The sequence below is a fragment of the Hippocampus guttulatus genome, chromosome 5 (assembly GCF_054856545.1).
Source record: "Hippocampus guttulatus isolate MCC_2025c chromosome 5, RoL_Hgut_1.0, whole genome shotgun sequence".
Lineage (NCBI taxonomy): Eukaryota > Metazoa > Chordata > Actinopteri > Syngnathiformes > Syngnathidae > Hippocampus > Hippocampus guttulatus.
The window spans coordinates 6275018-6294621 of record NC_141265.1 but is presented as its reverse complement, the minus strand read 5'-3'; the positions used below and the strand labels follow the sequence as shown (position 1 = coordinate 6294621).

General features: G+C 43.1%; 2 protein-coding genes across 5 annotated transcripts; both read right to left on the bottom strand.

The window, feature by feature from the left end:
• Window positions 1-2: 2 nt before the first annotated feature.
• Window positions 3-4930, bottom strand: akr1a1a (aldo-keto reductase family 1, member A1a (aldehyde reductase)). Of its 2 annotated transcripts, none has more exons than XM_086110905.1 (9): window positions 4806-4930; window positions 3634-3723; window positions 3399-3518; window positions 2610-2761; window positions 2345-2540; window positions 1875-1924; window positions 1643-1792; window positions 920-1079; window positions 3-842 (listed from the first exon to the last, which is right to left on the bottom strand). In XM_086110905.1, the coding sequence occupies exons 2-9, from the start codon at window positions 3712-3714 to the stop codon at window positions 777-779; spliced, it is 975 nt and encodes a 324-aa protein (XP_085967031.1). In that variant the 5' UTR covers window positions 3715-3723; window positions 4806-4930; the 3' UTR covers window positions 3-776. The 2 variants fall into 2 exon arrangements, with proteins under 2 accessions (XP_085967031.1, XP_085967032.1); XM_086110906.1 differs by having other exon boundaries at window positions 3634-3806; window positions 4806-4864.
• A 1269-nt stretch (window positions 4931-6199) lies between these two features.
• dnajb5 (DnaJ heat shock protein family (Hsp40) member B5) lies at window positions 6200-17732 on the bottom strand. Of its 3 annotated transcripts, none has more exons than XM_086112323.1 (4): window positions 17509-17732; window positions 15786-17194; window positions 13662-14323; window positions 6200-9413 (listed from the first exon to the last, which is right to left on the bottom strand). In XM_086112323.1, the coding sequence occupies exons 2-4, from the start codon at window positions 15994-15996 to the stop codon at window positions 9180-9182; spliced, it is 1107 nt and encodes a 368-aa protein (XP_085968449.1). In that variant the 5' UTR covers window positions 15997-17194; window positions 17509-17732; the 3' UTR covers window positions 6200-9179. The 3 variants fall into 3 exon arrangements, with proteins under 3 accessions (XP_085968449.1, XP_085968450.1, XP_085968448.1); XM_086112324.1 differs by having other exon boundaries at window positions 15786-16031; XM_086112322.1 differs by having other exon boundaries at window positions 15786-17732.
• Window positions 17733-19604: the final 1872 nt, after the last annotated feature.

Sequence of the window (19604 nt, the reverse complement as noted above, 5' to 3'; positions counted from 1 at the left end):
TCTTGGGTTCATATGATTTTAATGACACATTTCATGTCTATCCTCTGTTGGTGTGATCCAAACGAGAGGTGTGACACTGTTGATTTACTGATTGCTGCGGGCAATTCTGGTGCTGACTGCACAGTGTCACTCTGCAACAGGGTTTGATCAGGGAAATTTGGAGAGTCTAATCCTGCTCTCCCAATTGACATTTGTCCCACAATGCATCTGTGCCAGCCCCAACATTTTTTGGACATGCTGGGAGTTTGCCAATTGTCAAAACTGTCTATTAGGAAGCTTTAAGTGGGCTGTGGTTAATCTTAATATTGTATCAATGCCACACACACTCTGCAACTTTCAATCGTGTGAAAACATTCAACATTTTTGTGCTGTCAAACTCCTTAAATGAGCTTGTTGAACAGCTGAAGCTGTACATTAAGCAAGAATGGGGAAAGAATTCTAGCTGCAAAGCTTCAACAATTAGTGTCCTCCAATCCCAAACGTTTGTAAAAAGAAAAGGTGTAACAGTGGTAAACAGGACCTTGTCCTAGCTGCTTTGAAACATGTTGCAGCCAAAACATTCTAAGTTCATGATTATTTGCTCAAAACAAGTTTTATCAGTTTGAATCGAATATCTTCTCTTTGTAATGCATTCATTTGAAAATAGGTTGACCATAATTTGCAAATCATAGGGTTCTGTTTTTGTTAACACAACGTCCCAACTTCATTGGAAGTGCCTTCGTACAAAAATGCTCTGCTCTGAATTGAGTGGAGGGAAAAGATGATTTTGTGTTGACTCAGTAAGAGTCATTGAAGGGGAAATGAGGGTGTTCAGCATCTCGCCAAAGTCTCTTGTTGTCCCTCTGTGGAAAAGCAAATTGGTCGAGTCACTGAGAACATATCCACTGCCATGTTGCGTGAGTGCATGCATGGCACTCACCTCAACTGTTGGGACGATGAAGCGTTGGCTGCGATTTAAGGCGTCCACCAGCTTCATGTCCTCCTCTAACAGGGCAAAGTCAAAAAGCTGCAGGTTCTGCTGGATCCTGGAAGGGGTCACGCTTTTGGGGATGCACACGACGCCCCTCTGGATGTGCCACCTGCAGATAGTAATTGACAGCATTTTGACATGCGTACACATCCGGGCCGCCACATTGGGTGAACCCGTTAAATGTTCTTGGTAAAAAGAGGTATGCAAATGGGTTGTCATATAACATGGTATGCATGTTAATGTACCGTATGTCAGGGGTGTCAAACTCATTTTAGTCGAGGGCCATTTGGAGTTACGTTTTCCCTCGGAGGGCCATTATGACAGTGAAACCACAAAATTATTTGTCCACAACAAATTAACAGATTACTAGTTTTGAAATAAGTCAAGTCAATTATAACAGTTTGTTCAATTATTGTTCAAGTGAGTGTAAACTGTTTCACAAAATGATTGCAAAATCTCAACGTTATTTATTACACATGACAATTTGACATTTCGGGACACATTTTAACAAGTTGACACACATGATTTGCTTTCGCGGGCCAGATAAAATGACCTGGCGGGCCAGATCGGGCCCCTGGGCCTTGAGTTTGACACCTGTGCTGTATGTTTACACAGCTTTGCTGCTGGATCTCATTAGATTTTTCGAATCGGTTGAAATTGAAACCCTCCAACCTGAGTATGATCTGGGCAGGTGTCTTGTGGTATCGTTGAGCTATTTCTCCCAGTCGGGGATCCTGCAGCAGACACGGTTCCTCGGCGGAGGCCCAGGGTCGATCCCCGCTGCCCAGAGGACTGTAGGCTGTCAGGCAAACTGCCACTGACCTGAGGCACATGTTTGAGCGCAGCCTCTGCTTTGAGTAGAAAACAAAAGGGGGGGGGGGGGGAATCCAACGTTGATACTCACCGACAGTGAGCCAGCAAATCTGCTTGGGACAAATATGGATGACATTCCACCTGCAGCAAGAGAGACATGAAAACTGTTTTTGAATTTGGATGCTCACAATGTTCTGAGCATCTGAAAGTTCCTTTGATGCCGACTGCCAGGAGCATAGAGCGATTCATTTTTAACAAAACAGGCGTGTAATGTTGTTCGTAAAAATCACTACTTTTAACCACAGTTATATTGATAACTTTAAATCCTCAACCCATGTGCTGGGTATACTAAAAATGACTAATTGATTGATTGAACAAATAAGCACAAAGGTAGAAACATTTAAATGGAAAGAAAGCAAAAAATGAGCGATAGATATCAGCGCAGTTTACAGGTTCAAACCCAGCAATGGCTCAGTCCCTTTTCGACCCAGCAATTTCACCGACTTTGGCTTATTTTTAACCCAGCAGTTCTAAGAGCATGTGGAGATAGTTGTGGTTTACCTGGTTTACCACAGGTTGGTGTCTGGCCATTCTGATGATGTCATCCATCTGCCTTGAATTGAAGTTGGACAGCCCAATGGCTTTGACTAGGCCTCTGTCCACAAGGTCCTCCATGGCGGCCCAAGTCTCCGTGTAGTGTGTGTCTGAGTAACACACACTTCCATCTTCATGCCGAGGCATCAGCTCCTTTCCCGGTCTGAACATATGAAGAACACGCAACATGACTCATACATACAGTGCGGTGGAATGTGCTGCAACCACCCACTGAAAGGCCATGGGCCAGTGCATCAGATAAAGGTCCACGTAGGAGAGACCCAAGTGGGCCAGGGTGGTCCTGCACGCTTTCTCGACATCTGAGGGCTCATGTTTGGTGTTCCACAGTTTAGACGTTACAAACACTTGGTCACGACGCAAAGCCTGCAGGTAATACAACAAACAAACACTTGGGTTACATTTCCTGTTGCGTTAGTGGAGCTCACAATTGTTTAGCTCTCATCTAGTGCCAGCTCGCCAAAAACCCTCATGGGAATACGCAGCATAGAAAATGTTGACAAAGCAAAAAGACATCTGCTAGAGTTTGCACATTTGCCCACCGTCCTATCGCTCCTCCCTGTAAATGCTCACCCCTCCCCTCTCTGCTCAGCTGGGAAGGAGAAAATCAAAGTGGCCGGGCCTAGGCGGCTCGTTAAGTGATCTCCCTGCAAGCAGCCAATCATATTTCAGCCGATAAATATGACAGTTTTAGCATAAAGTGAAACCATGACATTTTAAAACCACGGTAAACCGTCAAACGACCAAATTACTAATTTTAACATATCTGATTCTTCACCCAACCTCTTCACCCACCCCCCAAACCAAATAAGACTGACATCCAATTCATTTCCTTTGATTTATATTCAAGGTTAAATTGATCTGATCATTTCAAAACAAGAAAAGTCATGAGGCTTTGCATGAACAAAATAACAAACAAAAAGAGCTATACAATATGGATGTGGGTGAATCTGCACATTTAAATTGAAATAGGTGACTTTTACCAAATACTTGACAACATCACCTTGCCCGGACCGACCCTGAGAGCCAAAGCCTCTCCCACCTCCTCTTCATTACCATACGCTGCCGCACAGTCTATGTGTCGATAGCCACAATCCAAAGCAGTCAGCACAGCCTGTTTCACCTGAAAAGAAACCAATTGTGTCAGCATAACCATTCAGGACACGACATTAAGTATAGAATTTGTGATCCAGCACCAGTAATAGCGCAATGTCCATTGAGTACATAATTGCCTCTACCTGTCCCGGCGCACTTTTCCACGTTCCGAGCCCAACCGTGGGCATCTTCTGGCCTGTCGTCAACGTCATGAAGGCGCTCATGTTCCACTTCTGTGCAGTTGACTCATAAGGTGAAAGTGTGTCCAGTCACCTCCCCATGCCTGGGTGGGTTTTCTCCGGGTACCCCGGGTTTCCTCCCACATTCCAAAAACATTACATGGTAGGTTCACTGATCACAACGAATTGTCCCGAGATTTGACTGTGAGCGCAAATGGCTGTTTGATTATATGTGCCCTGTGATTGGCTGGCAAGCAGTTCAGGTTGTACCCCGCTTATCGCACGAAGACGACTGGGCTAGGCTGCGGCACATCTATCTATCCATCCATGCATCCATCCATTTTCTGATCCGCTTAGCCTCACAAGCGTCGCGTGGTGTGCTGGACTTTATCCCAGCTGTCTTCGGGCAGGAGGCGGGGACAGCCTGAACCGGTTGCCAGCCAATCGCAGGGCACAGAGACAAACAACTATTGACGCTCACAATCATACCTAAGGACCATTTAGAGTGTTCCATGAACCTGCCAAGCATGTCTTTAGAATGTGGGAGGAAACTGGAGTACATGGAGAAAACCCACGCAGGCACGGGGAGAACATGCAAACTCCACACAGGGAGGCCGAAGCCGGAATCAAACCCTGAACCTCTGCACTGTGAGGCCGATGCACTAACCAGTCAACTACTGTCTCTCTCTCTCTGGAAAAATACACGTGGCCATCTGAAAAATCTACTTAAGTATAGCAACAATAGTATTTGTACTTTGTTACTTCCTACTACTGAGTGGTATCCACTTGTGAACGCATTAATCCTTGGACAAAGCGTAAGGCTTTTGAACTCCATTCAACCTGGCAAGAGCAAAAAGTATTTTATTTAACTTTGCTTGGCTATGTGTGTTTTGGAGATATAAATGGACATCCAGTAATTGCAACCTCAGTGAACTCTGCCCGCTTGCTAGAAATAGCCGAAGCAGCAAGAACGCATTAGTGACGGCAAGTTAGTGTCGCTCATCTCAGCAGACTTCCCGTGCTTCAGTATTCATGTGCACTCAGAAGCACACGATTTGAATTGGTCTGAACACAAGTCACGTGTTCCATCCGATTGCTTTGGATTGCAAAAAGTGCTAAAAATGGCATGGTCCTACCTGGATCTACTTGTTCTTTGGTACTCTCGTGATCCCGCACAGAAGAAAAATTGTCTGTAGGGGTTTTTAACAGACCAAGGTCAAAGTCTTCCAAACTTGTTGATCTGTAACCGAAGCTGATGTCCAAACTCCATGGAGCTCACTGCATCAGCACACAAGCTGTCAAAAAAAAAGGCTGGATGCAATTCTTACAGTTCTTCCTCAGTTACTTTAGTACCTTTCTCAGATCTGAATTGGAATTCCCAAAACTACCTTGTCAACTGGTGCATTATAGTGTCAATTGCGCATATAAAAAACGGTTCATTTTTTTTCTTGTCCAACATTGGTTGACATTTCTACTTTTGTTTTTGTTTTGTAATGTAGTACAGTCTTTTCCTATCTGTCCTGCAATGAGATGGACTGCCAGCAAATTAGAGTACTAACACAGAAAATTTAAATGCAAAACTTTTGCCATTGTTTACATCATGACCTCTTTTCAGAGTAAACTATTATATTGGCAACGTGACTCCACTGCCTTCAGAGCTGAACGAAGCATTTTGAGCTCGACTGGCATTTGCAGGTAGCCAAGATGTCATACTATTTCCTCAAATTATTTTGAGAAATGCACTTATTGTTTTGCAAATGTCAAAGACAATTCAAGAAATGGACCAAAGCACTTAGTGACATCAAGGGGCCAATTTTCGTGCCTGGCGCAAGTCTAGCACAAGGTACAGGCTCACTGTGTGCTTGGGTAGAGTTTTTGTTCTTTTGGTATTTTCCGAGACTTTGCACACGTAGAAATGGGCCTAATGCGCCATTTTTGCCATTGAGGAATGGAACAGATCTGAATCTCAGCCAGTCTAAGCGGCTCCCCTTGTTTCCATCAAAAATCAGGGTGGTCGAAGCGCATGCCACGCTTTACATTGTGGAAGCAGAAATAAGCTGCAAGCTCTCCCCTTGTGGATGATGAATTGAGCAACAAAATCCACCCATTTTGAGCCATCTCCAGGGGGCGGCCATTTTACCACTTGCAGTTGACGGAAAATTACAAAATTACATTACAGTAGCTCAGGGCTCAGGTAACGACTTTGTTTCCTAATTCCACAAACGCAACGGAATACAATGTTGAGTGGGGCTGCGACAAGCATTTTATTGTAAAGGAAGTTTTTGAGTTGACTCAAACAACAACAACAAAAAAAACCCATCTGTTTGAGTGTCTGTCCAAGTGCCGAAGAGAACTTGAATATTAACATATTAATGTCAATACCATATTAATGTTAATACAACCTTTCCGAGCATGTCTACCATTATTTTCACCAACATAGTATGGTTATGACAATGCAGTGTGGTATAGGAATGATTTTGTTATTTCAGGCAACAATTTTGACACATTTCTAGAATAACACACCATACCATCAGCTTCAAACATTTATTTGATGCCATTTTATAACAAAGAATATTGCCAAACGCGCACAAGCGGTGAGTCTTTCAGCAGCGGCATACATGCATTCTGGCTGCAGCCAAGGTCACATTAGGACACACCTTTTATTATTCAGGCCTTCTTTAGTTACCTTCTGTCAAGTGCATTTACGGTTACACTGATCAATAAATTCTGACTATTTATTTTTAATCAGAGATGCAAGTACAGTACACTTTTCAAGATGAGTTTTTTGCCCTAAGTCTGAATCTGCCCTTGTTTTTTTCTCGAGCACATGAGGTTTTTACAATAACAACAAATAATAATAGTTCTTCTTATTATTATATTAACAAAAATATAATAGGAAATAGAGTATATTTTGTAAACTTTACGAAGTTCAGCAACAGCTGATTACAACTCATACTAAAATTCGTATCGTGCAAGTTTTATCGGTCAAACTTAAAAACCAAAAATGAGGATATCTCAAAACTTGACTTGCTAGGAAAAATATTATTGTATTAAACTCAGCATAAAAAATTCATTAAGGGACACATCAAACCATCTCTGATTAAAATTTGTAGTTGATCAGTGTTATTGATCAGGGTGTTTTCCCGAAACAATACAGTGCACAATCACTGGCCACTTCATTGAGTGCACCTTCTCGATTAATGCGAGCTGATACTGGATCTCATGAGATTGTGCAGGTGTACCAAATGTTAAGTCCAACGACAATACACTCATTTCAACATGGCGGTCTGTTAAATAGTGTAGAAATACCAAAAGGTGGAGATCAAGACCGCCCCCTCCAGGATGAAACATGACACAGCAGATGCACTTTTATAATACGTTATGTACAAGGGCTTCTACTCTAAAAAAGTGCAAATATCAACGTACAGATGATAAGCATGGCACAAGCAAATTTTAAAATACTAATCAATAAATAGTCTATGAAACAACAAAACAAAAGTAGACATTGATTTGTTATGTTGTCGGCAATGCTCACAGTAGCACCAAGACATGGCCTTCAAATGGCGAGAGAAAGCGAAACAAAACAAGCATCAAGACGGCATCCCCAGAGGAATCGTTATCATGGTATTTATTATCCGTCTCGATTCAGTGGTATACTTGAACTCCTCTGGGAAGTTCAACTTGTGCTGAATTGCACTTAACAGCAAGATCAATGATTCCTCAGGATTTGTTTTGTTGCGTGTAACACAGTACAATGTGTTGACTGCTTTTAAGGTCGCTTGCTTACAGTTACTCATCGGGTGTGCATTTTACATGGCTGGTTGGGTGTTATGTTGTTACTTGTGCGTTTGTGTGTGTGTGTGTGTGTGTGTGTGATGCAACACCTGGCTAAGGCACATAAATAGTGAGCCTGGCTATGTGGTTCAAACGGAAAGCACCGATTTTCTGTGCAGGTTCTGAGCTTAGTCAGTATACGATTGTCATTCCCCGTTATTATTCCAATTCCAGTTGTTAAGGTTGATGATAAGAATTTGTTATGTGGTATTGCAATACAAAGCGTTGAGACAACCGATGGTGAGGGAGGCAGATCATATGGCGACGTCATGAAAACGCGATGCTCCCGGTAGATTGAAAGAAATGCCGGCCTGCTGGTACGGTCAAGGAAGAAATCAAAGGCGCTGTTGTAATCTTTGTAGTAATAGAAGTGGATCACACAATTGTGGCATCGAAAACCAGTGATATCAATGATTGTTTTGAAAACTGTTCAAAAAGATATTGAGAAAATAAATAAATAAATAAACAATACCTGTGTGGTATTTATACCACAATACCTGTTTGATATTTCAGTATCCTGTACTGTATTTCCTTAAAATAGTGACCGGGGATATTTATACAACTGTAGAGGATACCAAGAATGGTGAAAATGTTTCAAATATACACTCCACCAGGGGCCTCCAAACTTTTTTCATTTGAGGGCCGCCTGCAGGAAAATGGAAGGGTGAAAGGGCCACTTTAAAATTCTTCAACTTTTTGTAATGTGCTAAAGTCAATCAAGAAAGATGTCAAATAGTTGAGGATTTTTAGGGGTGGCCAACAGTCGTCTATCTCAAAGAGTAGATCCAGCTCTGCACCGAACAGCAGCTAAATCCCACCTCCACATTCAGAGCCCCCCGAAAAATTGTAATAAAGTGACTACGCTGTATTTTTCCAAACAGTTTCTTCAAGATCATTAATGTGATGACTTCATAAATCAGCTATAGAGCACCAAGTGGAAGAAACTATTTTTGCCTCTCAAGTTGAATGTTCTTTCTTCACTCCAGTGTTTTGAAGCTAAATTGTGTTATTCTTTTAATCATACATGGTTTATTTATATCTTCAAATATCGAAAATAGTTCTACAGTCGATAAACAAATTTATTAATAGTCATGGCACCTATTTTTCCGACACCGTGCTTTCTCACTCTGCCCACCTTTTTTAACTAAGCTTGGACCCGTGTCAAAGTCATTTTTATTTTTGGGGTCATGTCACGGCCGCTAAAAAGGGACGGCGGGCTGCAATTGACCCCCCGTGCCGTAGTTTGGACACCCATGCACTACACTGTAATAATTGACAAGTATCATGTTGGGTCGGAATGAATGAATCCAAATTTACTAACAACACGGTTAGTTTGGCTCCGATGTCAAGTAAACAAATTCGTTCGAAATACCTCTCGGTGTAATGCGGTGTAATTCAAAGCCACTCTAAACCACAAGAAAAACAACACACACTGTGTTTCTGACAGTGGCAGTCAAACCTCGGTCAAGGCAGAATGTTTGATTGCAGCTCTTGTTGCGGATCCGGTTCGATTGTGCAAGTGTGCCTAGTAAAGTGTCCGGTGAGCGTGTCATTCCATCACCTCCCGTCTGTGAATCCAGAAGAGTACCTGACAATATGCTGCGTGGAGTAACAAGGATCATGGGACGGTTCATAACGGAGAGGCTCCAGATCCATCTTTTGCGTGCGATTCTTTCCTACGATGGAGGGAGGTGTAGTCTGATGATCTCTTTGGACTGTGGCGGGATCCTGTCGGGAAAACGCACCGAGAACTCCACGATGAGGTCACCGCATTGTGAAGGGTTCTTGGGGAAAGGCAGGCCTTCCCCTCTGAGTCGCTTCACCGTCCCGGGTTTGATGATGTCATGACAGGGCAGGGAGATGAGCCGCTTTTCCAGCGTGGGGATGCTAACGGTGCAGCCGCACAACGCCTGCGGGGCAAAGAATAGACGCCGATGAATACTCTTGGAAGGAATGAAATTCTAAAGCCACAAGTGTATGGATGACTTCATGCTTCCAAGAACGGGGAACAAAAACTATTTTCCGGCCGTGCCTGATGCTAATGATTAAGCACCAAGATTAAATGTGTGAAAGAGGTCATATCTTTTTGGAAGAAACAATGTGGGTCTCCGTCCAGAGAGCAAGAAAAACACATGTAGTGGAAAACTTTTTGGGGCTTGTGCAGTGTGTGTGTGTGTGTGTGTGTGAGAAGATACACATTACACAAAGACTAATTTTAGCAATCTTCTCATGGCCAGCGCTAATGAAGAGAGGCAGGAGTCGGCTGAGTTCGTAAATAGTTGGAGGACTTGTCACACGGTATGGCAGCATGCACACACACACGCGCGCGCACACACTCAAAGCTTCATCACCTTATCACAATGCCTGATAAATTCAAGCATAGTCACAGACTGTCACAAATAATTAGCAATTTAAAAGGCAGATATGTTAAAGCTCTAAGGAAAAAATGTCAAGCTTGCTAAAAAAAAAAAAAAACAGTTTGATATTAGTTCGAGTTTACATCTTATAGGAATTTCCATCCAAGGCAAGCAGACATTGATGTAATGTTATGATGTAAGAGTGATTTGGGCTATTCTGACACTTGCATAAGCTCCAAGTTAAACCAGTCGCTGTCATTACACTCACATAATGTGGTGCTACTTTAAGGGGATTTTAATGTCTGGTCTCGTGGGAATTTTAACCACCAGAGTCAGACTTGTGAACTTGTGCTGAGGTTCAAGTCAGCAAAGCAGCCGCTTGTCCACCAGAGTACATGCTGATTTTTCCAAACATGACATCAGACACTTTTTTATCTACCATGCTACAGTAGAGCAAGTCTGTGACTGTGATGGACTAATCTGGCTCATCCTCTTGCAATGTGCAGATTGGTTACTATGAAACATCAGTCGTCAAGTGTAAATGCCGAGCTACTGAAAATAATACTGACCAACGTATTGAGACACACCTCTTAATCAACAGGTATTTCCTCTAATACGACAATATAATTTTCCCGACATCAAAACCCTTTTCATCATTCATCAGTCTGGACTTGATCCACGACTGATTAAGTATTCTATTTTGAAGTGCATACATCAGTACGTTTTAGCACTTCAGTTCTTGTCTTTATTCTCAGTTGCCTCATTTTCCAAGCTGACAGGTTCGAAACACAGCAGTCACACTTGACCTGATTCGTACATGTCTGTCTGTCTCGATCCTATTCATGGATGTAAAAACTGTTGACAGAGGACAGAGCGTGCTAAAGTGAAATCAATGTGTTTCACTTCCTTATCTCTGAATGCCCGAGACTGCTGTCACACGCTGAGCAGCACAAAATGACGATGGACGGGCCTTTAGGTACACTTGCGCCATCTAATAAGATCCACTGACAATGATATAATTGTACAGGTGTACCTATTGAAGTGTCTCGACGTGACACACACACACACAATGATGACTTTCATTGCTCTAAACAAGCAATTCCCAACTAGTAAAAGGGTGGGCAATTATCCAATATTACTTAACTGGTCCAAAAATTATTTATATCCTACAAATAATGTAACTTTATCTCACTTTGCCAGTGACGTACCATAAAATGGGAGGCAGAATATTTCGATTCTCTATGACTCACTACATGGCACAAGGTACATAAAAACAGTAATTCCAATTACTGTGGCAAATTTGTTTGGTAGTGTTGCAGGGAGATTTTTTCCCCACTGGCTGGCAACTGATTCAGGGTGTCCCCCGCCTACTGCCCGAAGATGGCTGGGATAGGCTCCAGCACCCCCCGCGACCCTAGTGAGGATCAAGCGGTTCGGAAAATGGATGGATGGATGTAAAATATGCACCTTGGCTCCATAAAGGTTGGGAAATTTTAATCAACTTCCTTTCCTTACGGCATTCCCATTGCACAGTATTTAGTCGTAGTAGTATTTAGTAGTGTGTGAGTGTGTGTGTGTGTGTGTGTGTGTGTGTGTACGGAAGCTGGTGCTTGTGTTGCACATGAGAGCATTTACCATCACATCTTCAGGGAAGGATTAAGAACTTCTCTTTGCTTTGGATACTGAAGCATTCGACCCACTTCCCTACTATTCCCCAGTTACAGCTGCCATGCTTCCATCCTCCCCATCCCACATCCCCCAAATCGCTTCATGAGCTGCCTACTTTGGCTTTGGGATGTGTGCAGTCCAATCATCATCCAAACAGACTCTTTCTGCAAAAAGGAAACTGTACAATGACATCTTGACTTGAGTCCAAATAACTCCTCCGACATATTTGACAACCTCTTCCACTTAGTCCCAGAAAAAGGCAGGGCTATTTGAAAGACATTACAATTTGCGCAGCTCATGTACGAAGCAGTCAGAGTATGCTGCACTCCTCGAACTCGTGGGTGCACTTAATTAAATGTGCTGCTAGTCACAGTAATATCAGACAAGTGCACACCGCAGTCTGTCTTTGACTTTGAAATGTGTTTCCACACACTTGAATGCATGTTTACATCGGGCATGCGCACCTTCCTATGGTGGTGACTGCTTCGAGTTACTCAGACGACTGAGCAAGAGGAGCGAGGCGGCTCTGCGCCGGTCACACAAGGACATCACATTCACCACAATATTGTGGCAGAAGATCCCCTCAAGGCTGATTTAGTACACACTCAAACAACACAAACACACACACAGACAGTCACTCACTCCTCAAAAATTGTTTTTGATGACTAACTACTCAGTCACACCAAAAGGGATCTAAAAATACACTCAGTGTCCACAACATTAGGTACATCGTCTAATAGGATGCCACACATCCAATGTACCTTTAACAGTGGTGATTGGCAGTCTGTCATTCAACAATACAATGAACCCTCACTATTGGCGGGGGTTAAGGACCAAATCCTGACATGAATAGCAAAAATGTGACAATAATGGGTGACTATTGTAGATATGTGAACAATTGCCCATATTATTAGCTTCAACCCTAAAGATCCCCAAAACTATGATCGTAAAACACTTAAACATCATGTCAAACTCCTCTTACAACATTACCATCAAGTACTGTAATAAATTGGTTGCAGATTATTTTATTTAGGAAAAAAAGGAACCAGAGCTGCGAGGACACTGACGTATAAATTGCCGCTTCGCAAATCACAAAAGTACCCATTTCACACTGTCCTGGCCATTGACAGGTTTGACTCAGCGATACATGGCTGGTACATGACCGTTATCTAAATATACTTATCCTGCAAGGAACTCTTGGGGAAAGTCTATAGCAAGATGGTATTTTTGAAAGACGCATGAACCTTGGTTTAGTTAAAAACTGGCATTGTGTGCCGTTGTGGGCGTAAACACCGACGACTTGATTCCCCCGCCAATCGAAGCAGCTCCTCTTATTCCCTTTAAAATGGAGAGGCGTCGTCCTCAATTGATTTACATAGTCATAGCTTTGCCATGGTGGGGGGGGGGGGGGTCACAAATATAATATGCCAACAGTAATAATAAGAAATTCAATGAACTGATTTCTACAATGAGGGTTTGATGCATGCCGTTGTCTAATTATTTATAAATGAAATGCTATCACATGCAGGGAGCGCAGAACCGCCAAAAATTGCGTGACACGAACTGTATCAATATTTAGGCGTAAAATTTCATCTACTTTCAGCCCCAAAATGATAAACTATGCCTAAACTGTGCCTTTCGGTACACCAGAACGTCCACAATGGTGCAGGTCAGTCTGCCCGATTCCCAAATGAGCAAAACGAGGCTTGCGCCAGCGCGAAAATCGAGATGTGACAGTTTTTGCGCTCGAGTGCAGCTGGCACCGTCTAGATACCCTATTTTTAGATCGTCTGAGAAGCTGCTAACTTCCACCAACGCCAGTAGCCATCCAGACTTTTCTCTGCATAATGTTGAGAAATTTACCACCCTGCTTTCCCCAGCATCAACGTCACAAGGAATCTTGCTTTCCTGTCCAACCTCCGCAAACATTTTCCATCATGCTTCTGTTTGCGGGCAGCGAGTAGTCCATGCTACCTACTCCACAAATTTAGAAGAAGAACATCTTGCGGCATTTCAGAATGAGCTCATATCATTTCAGCATAAAATAAAGAGACTTCTTTGAAGTAGGATTTTGACTGAGAATTGAAAAATAAATCAGAAAAGGAGCAAAGGAGATGAACCTGAGCGACTTACCTCTTTCAGGCTGATCTTGCAGTTATAAATGATATTGGAACCGTCTCTCTTGAAGTGGGCGTGGCCCTTGTCTTTGAGGACAAAGGCAATGTCAGCAGGAATATTCTCAGGGGTCTGGTCGCCCTCCTTGGGGAAGGTGATCTTGGTGCCCTCCTTCCAGCCTTTCTTGATCACAATGTTAAGAATCTTGTCCTCTGTCCTCAAGCTCCTCCCATCTGGGTTCAGCCTGCGGCGTGTAATCTTCATGCGCTTGGTGCAGCCGTGGAAGATTTCCTCCAGTGAGACCTTCAGCTCGTGGACCACCGGCGGGTCCTGCTGCTTTCGAGCTCCCCCCGGGCACTCTGAAAGCCCGCCCCTCCGTCTCCGGCCCTCTCCTGGGAAGCCGTTTTTCATCCCTCCGCCAAAGCCGAATTGCCTCCCCAAGTGAGCGGAGTGGTCATCTTCCTCCATGTCCACGTCCTGCTCGGCATCGTTGCCGTGGTCGTTGTGGAAGGAGAAACCGTTGGCGCGGCCGTGGCTACGGTTCGCGCTGAAAAACACATCAAAGGGATTGGAGCCACCAAAGAAGGAAGCGAAGGTGGCGTGGGGGTCTCCATGGAAAGTGTAGTGGTGCGTTGAGGTACCGGGGGCACCGGACGAGCTGCTGCTTCCTGTCTTGAAACCTGTGACGATGTCATGTAAGATTTTGGTCAACAGACCACGAGTAATTTTAATTATAAACTGCCAATGCAATAGTTTGCTACACAGTGTTATTGATATTTTACAACTTTGTATCAACTTGCAAAGCAGCTTTTCCTTTCTCTAAGTCCAACTATTGACTGGAGGTGTCACGTATGCATGATGGTAGTGGACCCCAAAAAAGCAGGGAGGCAGGAAGTACTGAACAAAATGTATGAACAAAAAAAAAAAACGCTTGCAGGGGTACACTGGAAAAAAACTCAATCGAAAGCACGAAGAAAGTCTTGAAAAGATCAAAATTCAAAGTCACAACAAAACTTCAGGAACTAAAACATCACTACAAGAAACAAAACATGACTTCAGCAGAAACAAAACAACACGACAGGAACACAACGATCCGACGAAGGCTGACAGAACCCAGGAAACTAAATACAAGAAAACTGACAAGACAACAAGGAACACCTGGACAAGACACAAAGGGTTTTGGGACATGATTGGTTGACACAAGTGACCCGGATGACAAACGGTGGACACAAAACCAAACGAGGAAGACAAAAGCATATGAGGAAACAAAACCAAAACGTAATCGAAACAAAACCAGAATCCTGACACTATGACCCGCTAGCAACAATGGATGCCACATAAATGCGAACAATCTTAATGCGCTCTCTTTTACATTCAGACATGCAACATGCTCGTGGAACTGACAAACGGCCACATGTGCCCCCTTGTTGTCCAAAAGGTATACATTTCCATGTTTCAATATTTCCACTATTTTTTTGTATGTCGATTTCCAAAATCTGTAATCATACCATTTTAATCCCCACCACTACACAAAGGTCTAGACAAGGTACATTGTCCAAAATAGATGAGTTTGTTTGTTAGCTTGTATGCAATATCTGGCAACTCCATCCCTAAAGACACAAGTTCGAAACCCACACACATACACACACTAGCCTGACACAAAACACCCACGGATGCAAACTCTATTCATGACTCATCAATCTTAGCCATGTGTCTTTAAGCTTAGCGCGTGACACCCTTAAAAGTCCAGCACTCGCGTCGAAGATGCTAAATTGGCTCAAGAGCTATTTCAATAAATTACCCTCGCAGGTCACAATATTAGGTACAATGTAACGAGACCCCATACACGTAGCGTATCAATCTGGATTTGACCTGACCCTGCAGAAAGATTTTTATTTAACAATGTGTTTTATTATTGTGGTTGTAGTTTGCAGTGGTGTCGAATGACACTGCATCTTGTTTGTTGAATTACCTTGGTCGAGGCAACCGTTTTGGAACAGCTATTCTATTGGGACTCATTAAATTGTACAAATGTATCTCTACCTGATGTTGTGTTAAAATCCATCATAAACTCTCTTTCACAAGACTTTTCATTTGGGCACTCTGAAAGTCTTTCTCCAAGCCATTAGGGCCTCCGCTTACCTTCCTCCCCGAGCTGGTCATAGACAAGCCTCTTCTTGGGGTGGCTGAGCACCTCATAGGCCTCAGCAATCTCTTTGAACTTTTCCTCGGCATTGGCCTCGGTGTTCTTGTCAGGGTGGAAGCGCAGGGCCATGCGTCGATAGGCCTTCTTGATGTCTTCCTCACTGGAGCCCTTGGGGATGCCCAGGATCTTGTAGTAGTCTTTCCCCATGGCTGCATGCACTTACAAGGCCTTCTCCACTCACACTGCGGAGGTGCAAACACATTTGTCAAGTTCTACTCTGCAGGGTTGCCTTTGAGATTTTTCTCTCCCGGGGGTAAAGAGGGACTTGACCGATTCATGTGGGGAATAGAAAATAATTTTTGAATGTCCATCTATTATCTGAACCGCTTTATCCTCACGAGGGTCGCGGACGTGCTGGAGCCTATCCCAATATTTTGTAGAATATCAAATAAAATGCTGGAGGGGCTTAACCGGAGCCACACTAATTTCTGATGGGGCAATAGCCCCGCCCTAGCCCCGGTGTAGCACCATCCCTACTTATCTGTAACCTTATAAAGGGATAAACCATATGTGGTAGCTAAGTTGGACAAGTGAATGTGGGAGATGAATTCATTAATCGATAACAGGGAAAAAAAGTGTGGATTTTGATTTTTGATTTCTCGTGTCTCTAAGCATCCATTTTTTTTATAAGTATTTTCACTCTTTCACAAAAACACTGGATATGCACCATAGGTTGTTTTGTTTCAGAGATCTTCACGGGCCATACCTTCAAGGTCAAAGTTCGGGGCCAATGAACCAGAGCTGCCAGAAGGGAAGTCAAGCAACTCGTGAATGATCAGTAAACATAAATCCTCCTCAAAAATAAATAATTTCACATTGTTTTTTATTTTTATTTTTTTTTACTAGTCTCCAAATTTGTTGGACATGTACCGGTATATATGAGTAATTTTGATAGTTATTGATCTTGACGTTCAGAAAGCATCGGCTAAGCCAAATACAATTAGCAAGAAAGTGAAAATTTTATTTACAACACACAATGATGAAACCAACACTAAGAATTGTATTTTTTTTCTGGGGAAACGGGGGATGTCTGTGAATAACTACAAATGTTAACTTGGCTGCACTTTTAAACATTTGTCTTTTGACTTCGTAGTTTTTGTAATTTTCTTGCCCCCCCCTATACTTCATTGCAAGGCGAATGTGTGGAGCTACTGAGAAAATATTCAGTTGCAGGGAGTTCACTCAAGGACTCTCCAGTCCAAGTCAACAGAGTGGACAAAGAGACGACCTTCATAGTGTTGCCATGGTGATGCGGATTTATTGTTCCTGAAGTCAGGTATAACATACAGACGAGGAATTCCCATCACCTGCTATGTCAAAGGGCTTCTCCCAACCTGCTCAGCATCTACAGCACATGAATGATTGTTGTAAATGGGAGCAAATATACACAACGCGTGACTGAATGGCAGTTATCGCCTCCACTTTAACTGTCCACGGCAGTGGGCACAAAGAGAACAAACGGTCTGATAAATGCAATTCGGTAGATACATTATAAAGAAATGGTCGTTCAACATGAATTCTTTTTTTTTTTTGTTTCCCCGAATGGGAAACCCCGTAATGCCGCACTCGTTATTGTAAACGAGCTAATTTTGTGGATGGAACGTTCAAATACACACAGTACGGATTTTAAATAAAAAGGAGGATAGATGGAAATCGTACCGAAAAAAAGACAAAGGTATGGATCTTCACATCACCCTGCTTCGGCTTTCCCCGGCTCCTCCTTGCGCTCCAGTCCGGTTCCGTGTTGCACTTTCCCGGTGTGTGCAGTGCCCGAACTGCCGGTTCCGTCTCCAGTGACGTCAGGAGAGAAAATAACGTGTGAGCCGAGCCGAGTGGAAGACCTCGACACACACACGCTCACACACACCCACGACACTGGTGATTTATTTTAAAACAACTCACTGGGTGATTAATCCGGAGTCAACCCCCACAGCTATCTAACTTCCCCTCCCTCAAATAAAAAACACCCCCAAGTGTTAAAAAAAAACCGCTTAAATAAGACTTTGTACTATCAATTTCACCGAGTCATTTCCTTACCTTGTCTGTTGTCCAAAACCTGCTTCTGAGTGTGATAATGTGCTGTCAATTATGTATGTGCAAGCCCATCCCTCAGGTTCCACCCACATCGTGTCGGTGTGCTCGCATGTGTATAAAAGGACATAAGGAGCACGATTCAGGATTCTCTCTGTCACTCAGAAGCACGTACACGCACACAACTGCAATCCTCTCACAAACAGAACAGTTCTCATACAACAGAAGTGCCCCCCCCCCCCCCCCGCAAAAAAAAAAGTTACATTGAAATCATGCAAGTGAATTGCTGTGGCGACCCCTGATTGGACACCCCGAAAAATCACAACAACATCAGTAACTCATATTATACTCTGAAATGTGTCATGTTTTGCAAGGTGGTAGTTGTTGGGAGGACCCCAAAAAGCAGGGAGGCGGGGAGGAGCAGGGTGGATTGACCAAAATGTATTTTACAAAAAACACAAACCGGAGTACGTACGTCGGAGAAACAAACTCCAAAAACTCACTCAAATAAAGTCCAACAAAATTAAAGTAGCAAAAAACCCAAGACAGAAAACAAAACATGACACGTGCGCACAGCAACAAACAAACAGCAACAATGACCCGACACTGAGTGGTCGGGCATCAAGTCTTTTAAAGTGGCACTAATTACACAATGACCAACAGCCGTGCAGCTGCAGGCAGAGCCCTACAGTGCCACCTGTTGGTCACAAACAGACCCATGACAAAATGTTCTCAAACATGCAAAGACGTTGTCATTTAATGTCACTATAGAATATGAACATTTCAGTAGTCTGACAGCATTTCAGTGGAAGAAGGTTGCTACAGGGTGGAAATCACTCACAGGTAACATTCAAGAACAGGAAAGCCAGATTAAACTGACAAAAAAAAAAACCCGTCTTCCTATTTCTAAAATCCAACTTTGGGCAGAAGAAACTAAGGTCAACTTGTTTCTCGTGTTGAATGATTGGAAGGGAATATGCTAGGAAAAAGGAACAGTGTGTCCAAAGCATACCACATCATTGTGGCGCAGTGTAATGGTATGGGTATGTTTGTATGTATGGCTGATCTAGTGGAACGTACGAACGGATATGTTATTGTTTCTGCTTGTTTGTGCTTAACTGTCAAGCGGTCAGAAATAATATCTTGATAAACACATATAGAGTACAGCATTGTATATTGTGATGCAGATCAACAAGCAGCCCACTATTTTCTAAAAATGAACTCAGAATGGAACACTGGTAGAGGTCTGAGTCATTACTGGTGACTTTTAAGTGTCAAGTGCACAAGAAGGCGCTCTCAGCAGGGCAAAGTGTCCTGATGGGTCACTTCGACGCAAGTGCAAGCTTGAGTCATCGGGCAGCTTTCACCTATTGGTCTGTCTGACTCGCGCACACACACACACAGACACACACGTGCACATGCACTCACGCACCCGGTGTATGCAAGACATTCGTAAGGGGCATTCTTTCAAACGTCTGACAAATGACATCTGTTGTTTAGTACAAAACCCCACATTGCGACCAAGTACAGTTATTGTCACGTTGACCCCGTGACCATCGAATGAACCCATGGTATCATGCAATAGTTAAACCACAAAAACAGACATCTTTGCTGAAGATTCCGGATTTACAAATGCCAATTTTGCCATGCGGTGAGATAATGTAACAAGGGGCTGAAGTTAAGAAAACAACTGCTGATATTTATGCAAAAAAAAAAAACTATTC

What these genes read in the sequence shown, in the direction of transcription:
- dnajb5 (XM_086112322.1), bottom strand. Translation starts at nt 15,996, where the DNA reads ATGGGGAAAGACTACTACAAGATCCTGGGCATCCCCAAGGGCTCCAGT. An exon ending in TGACCAGCTCGGGGAGGAAG is followed by an intron (nt 14,324 to 15,785) that starts GTAAGCGGAGGC and finishes ACATCGTCACAG; the next exon opens with GTTTCAAGACAGGAAGCAGC. An exon ending in GCAAGATCAGCCTGAAAGAG is followed by an intron (nt 9,414 to 13,661) that starts GTAAGTCGCTCA and finishes TTTGCCCCGCAG; the next exon opens with GCGTTGTGCGGCTGCACCGT.
- akr1a1a (XM_086110905.1), bottom strand. Translation starts at nt 3,714, where the DNA reads ATGAGCGCCTTCATGACGTTGACGACAGGCCAGAAGATGCCCACGGTT. An exon ending in GGAAAAGTGCGCCGGGACAG is followed by an intron (nt 3,519 to 3,633) that starts GTAGAGGCAATT and finishes GTTTCTTTTCAG; the next exon opens with GTGAAACAGGCTGTGCTGAC. An exon ending in TCATCGTCCCAACAGTTGAG is followed by an intron (nt 843 to 919) that starts GTGAGTGCCATG and finishes GCTTTTCCACAG; the next exon opens with AGGGACAACAAGAGACTTTG.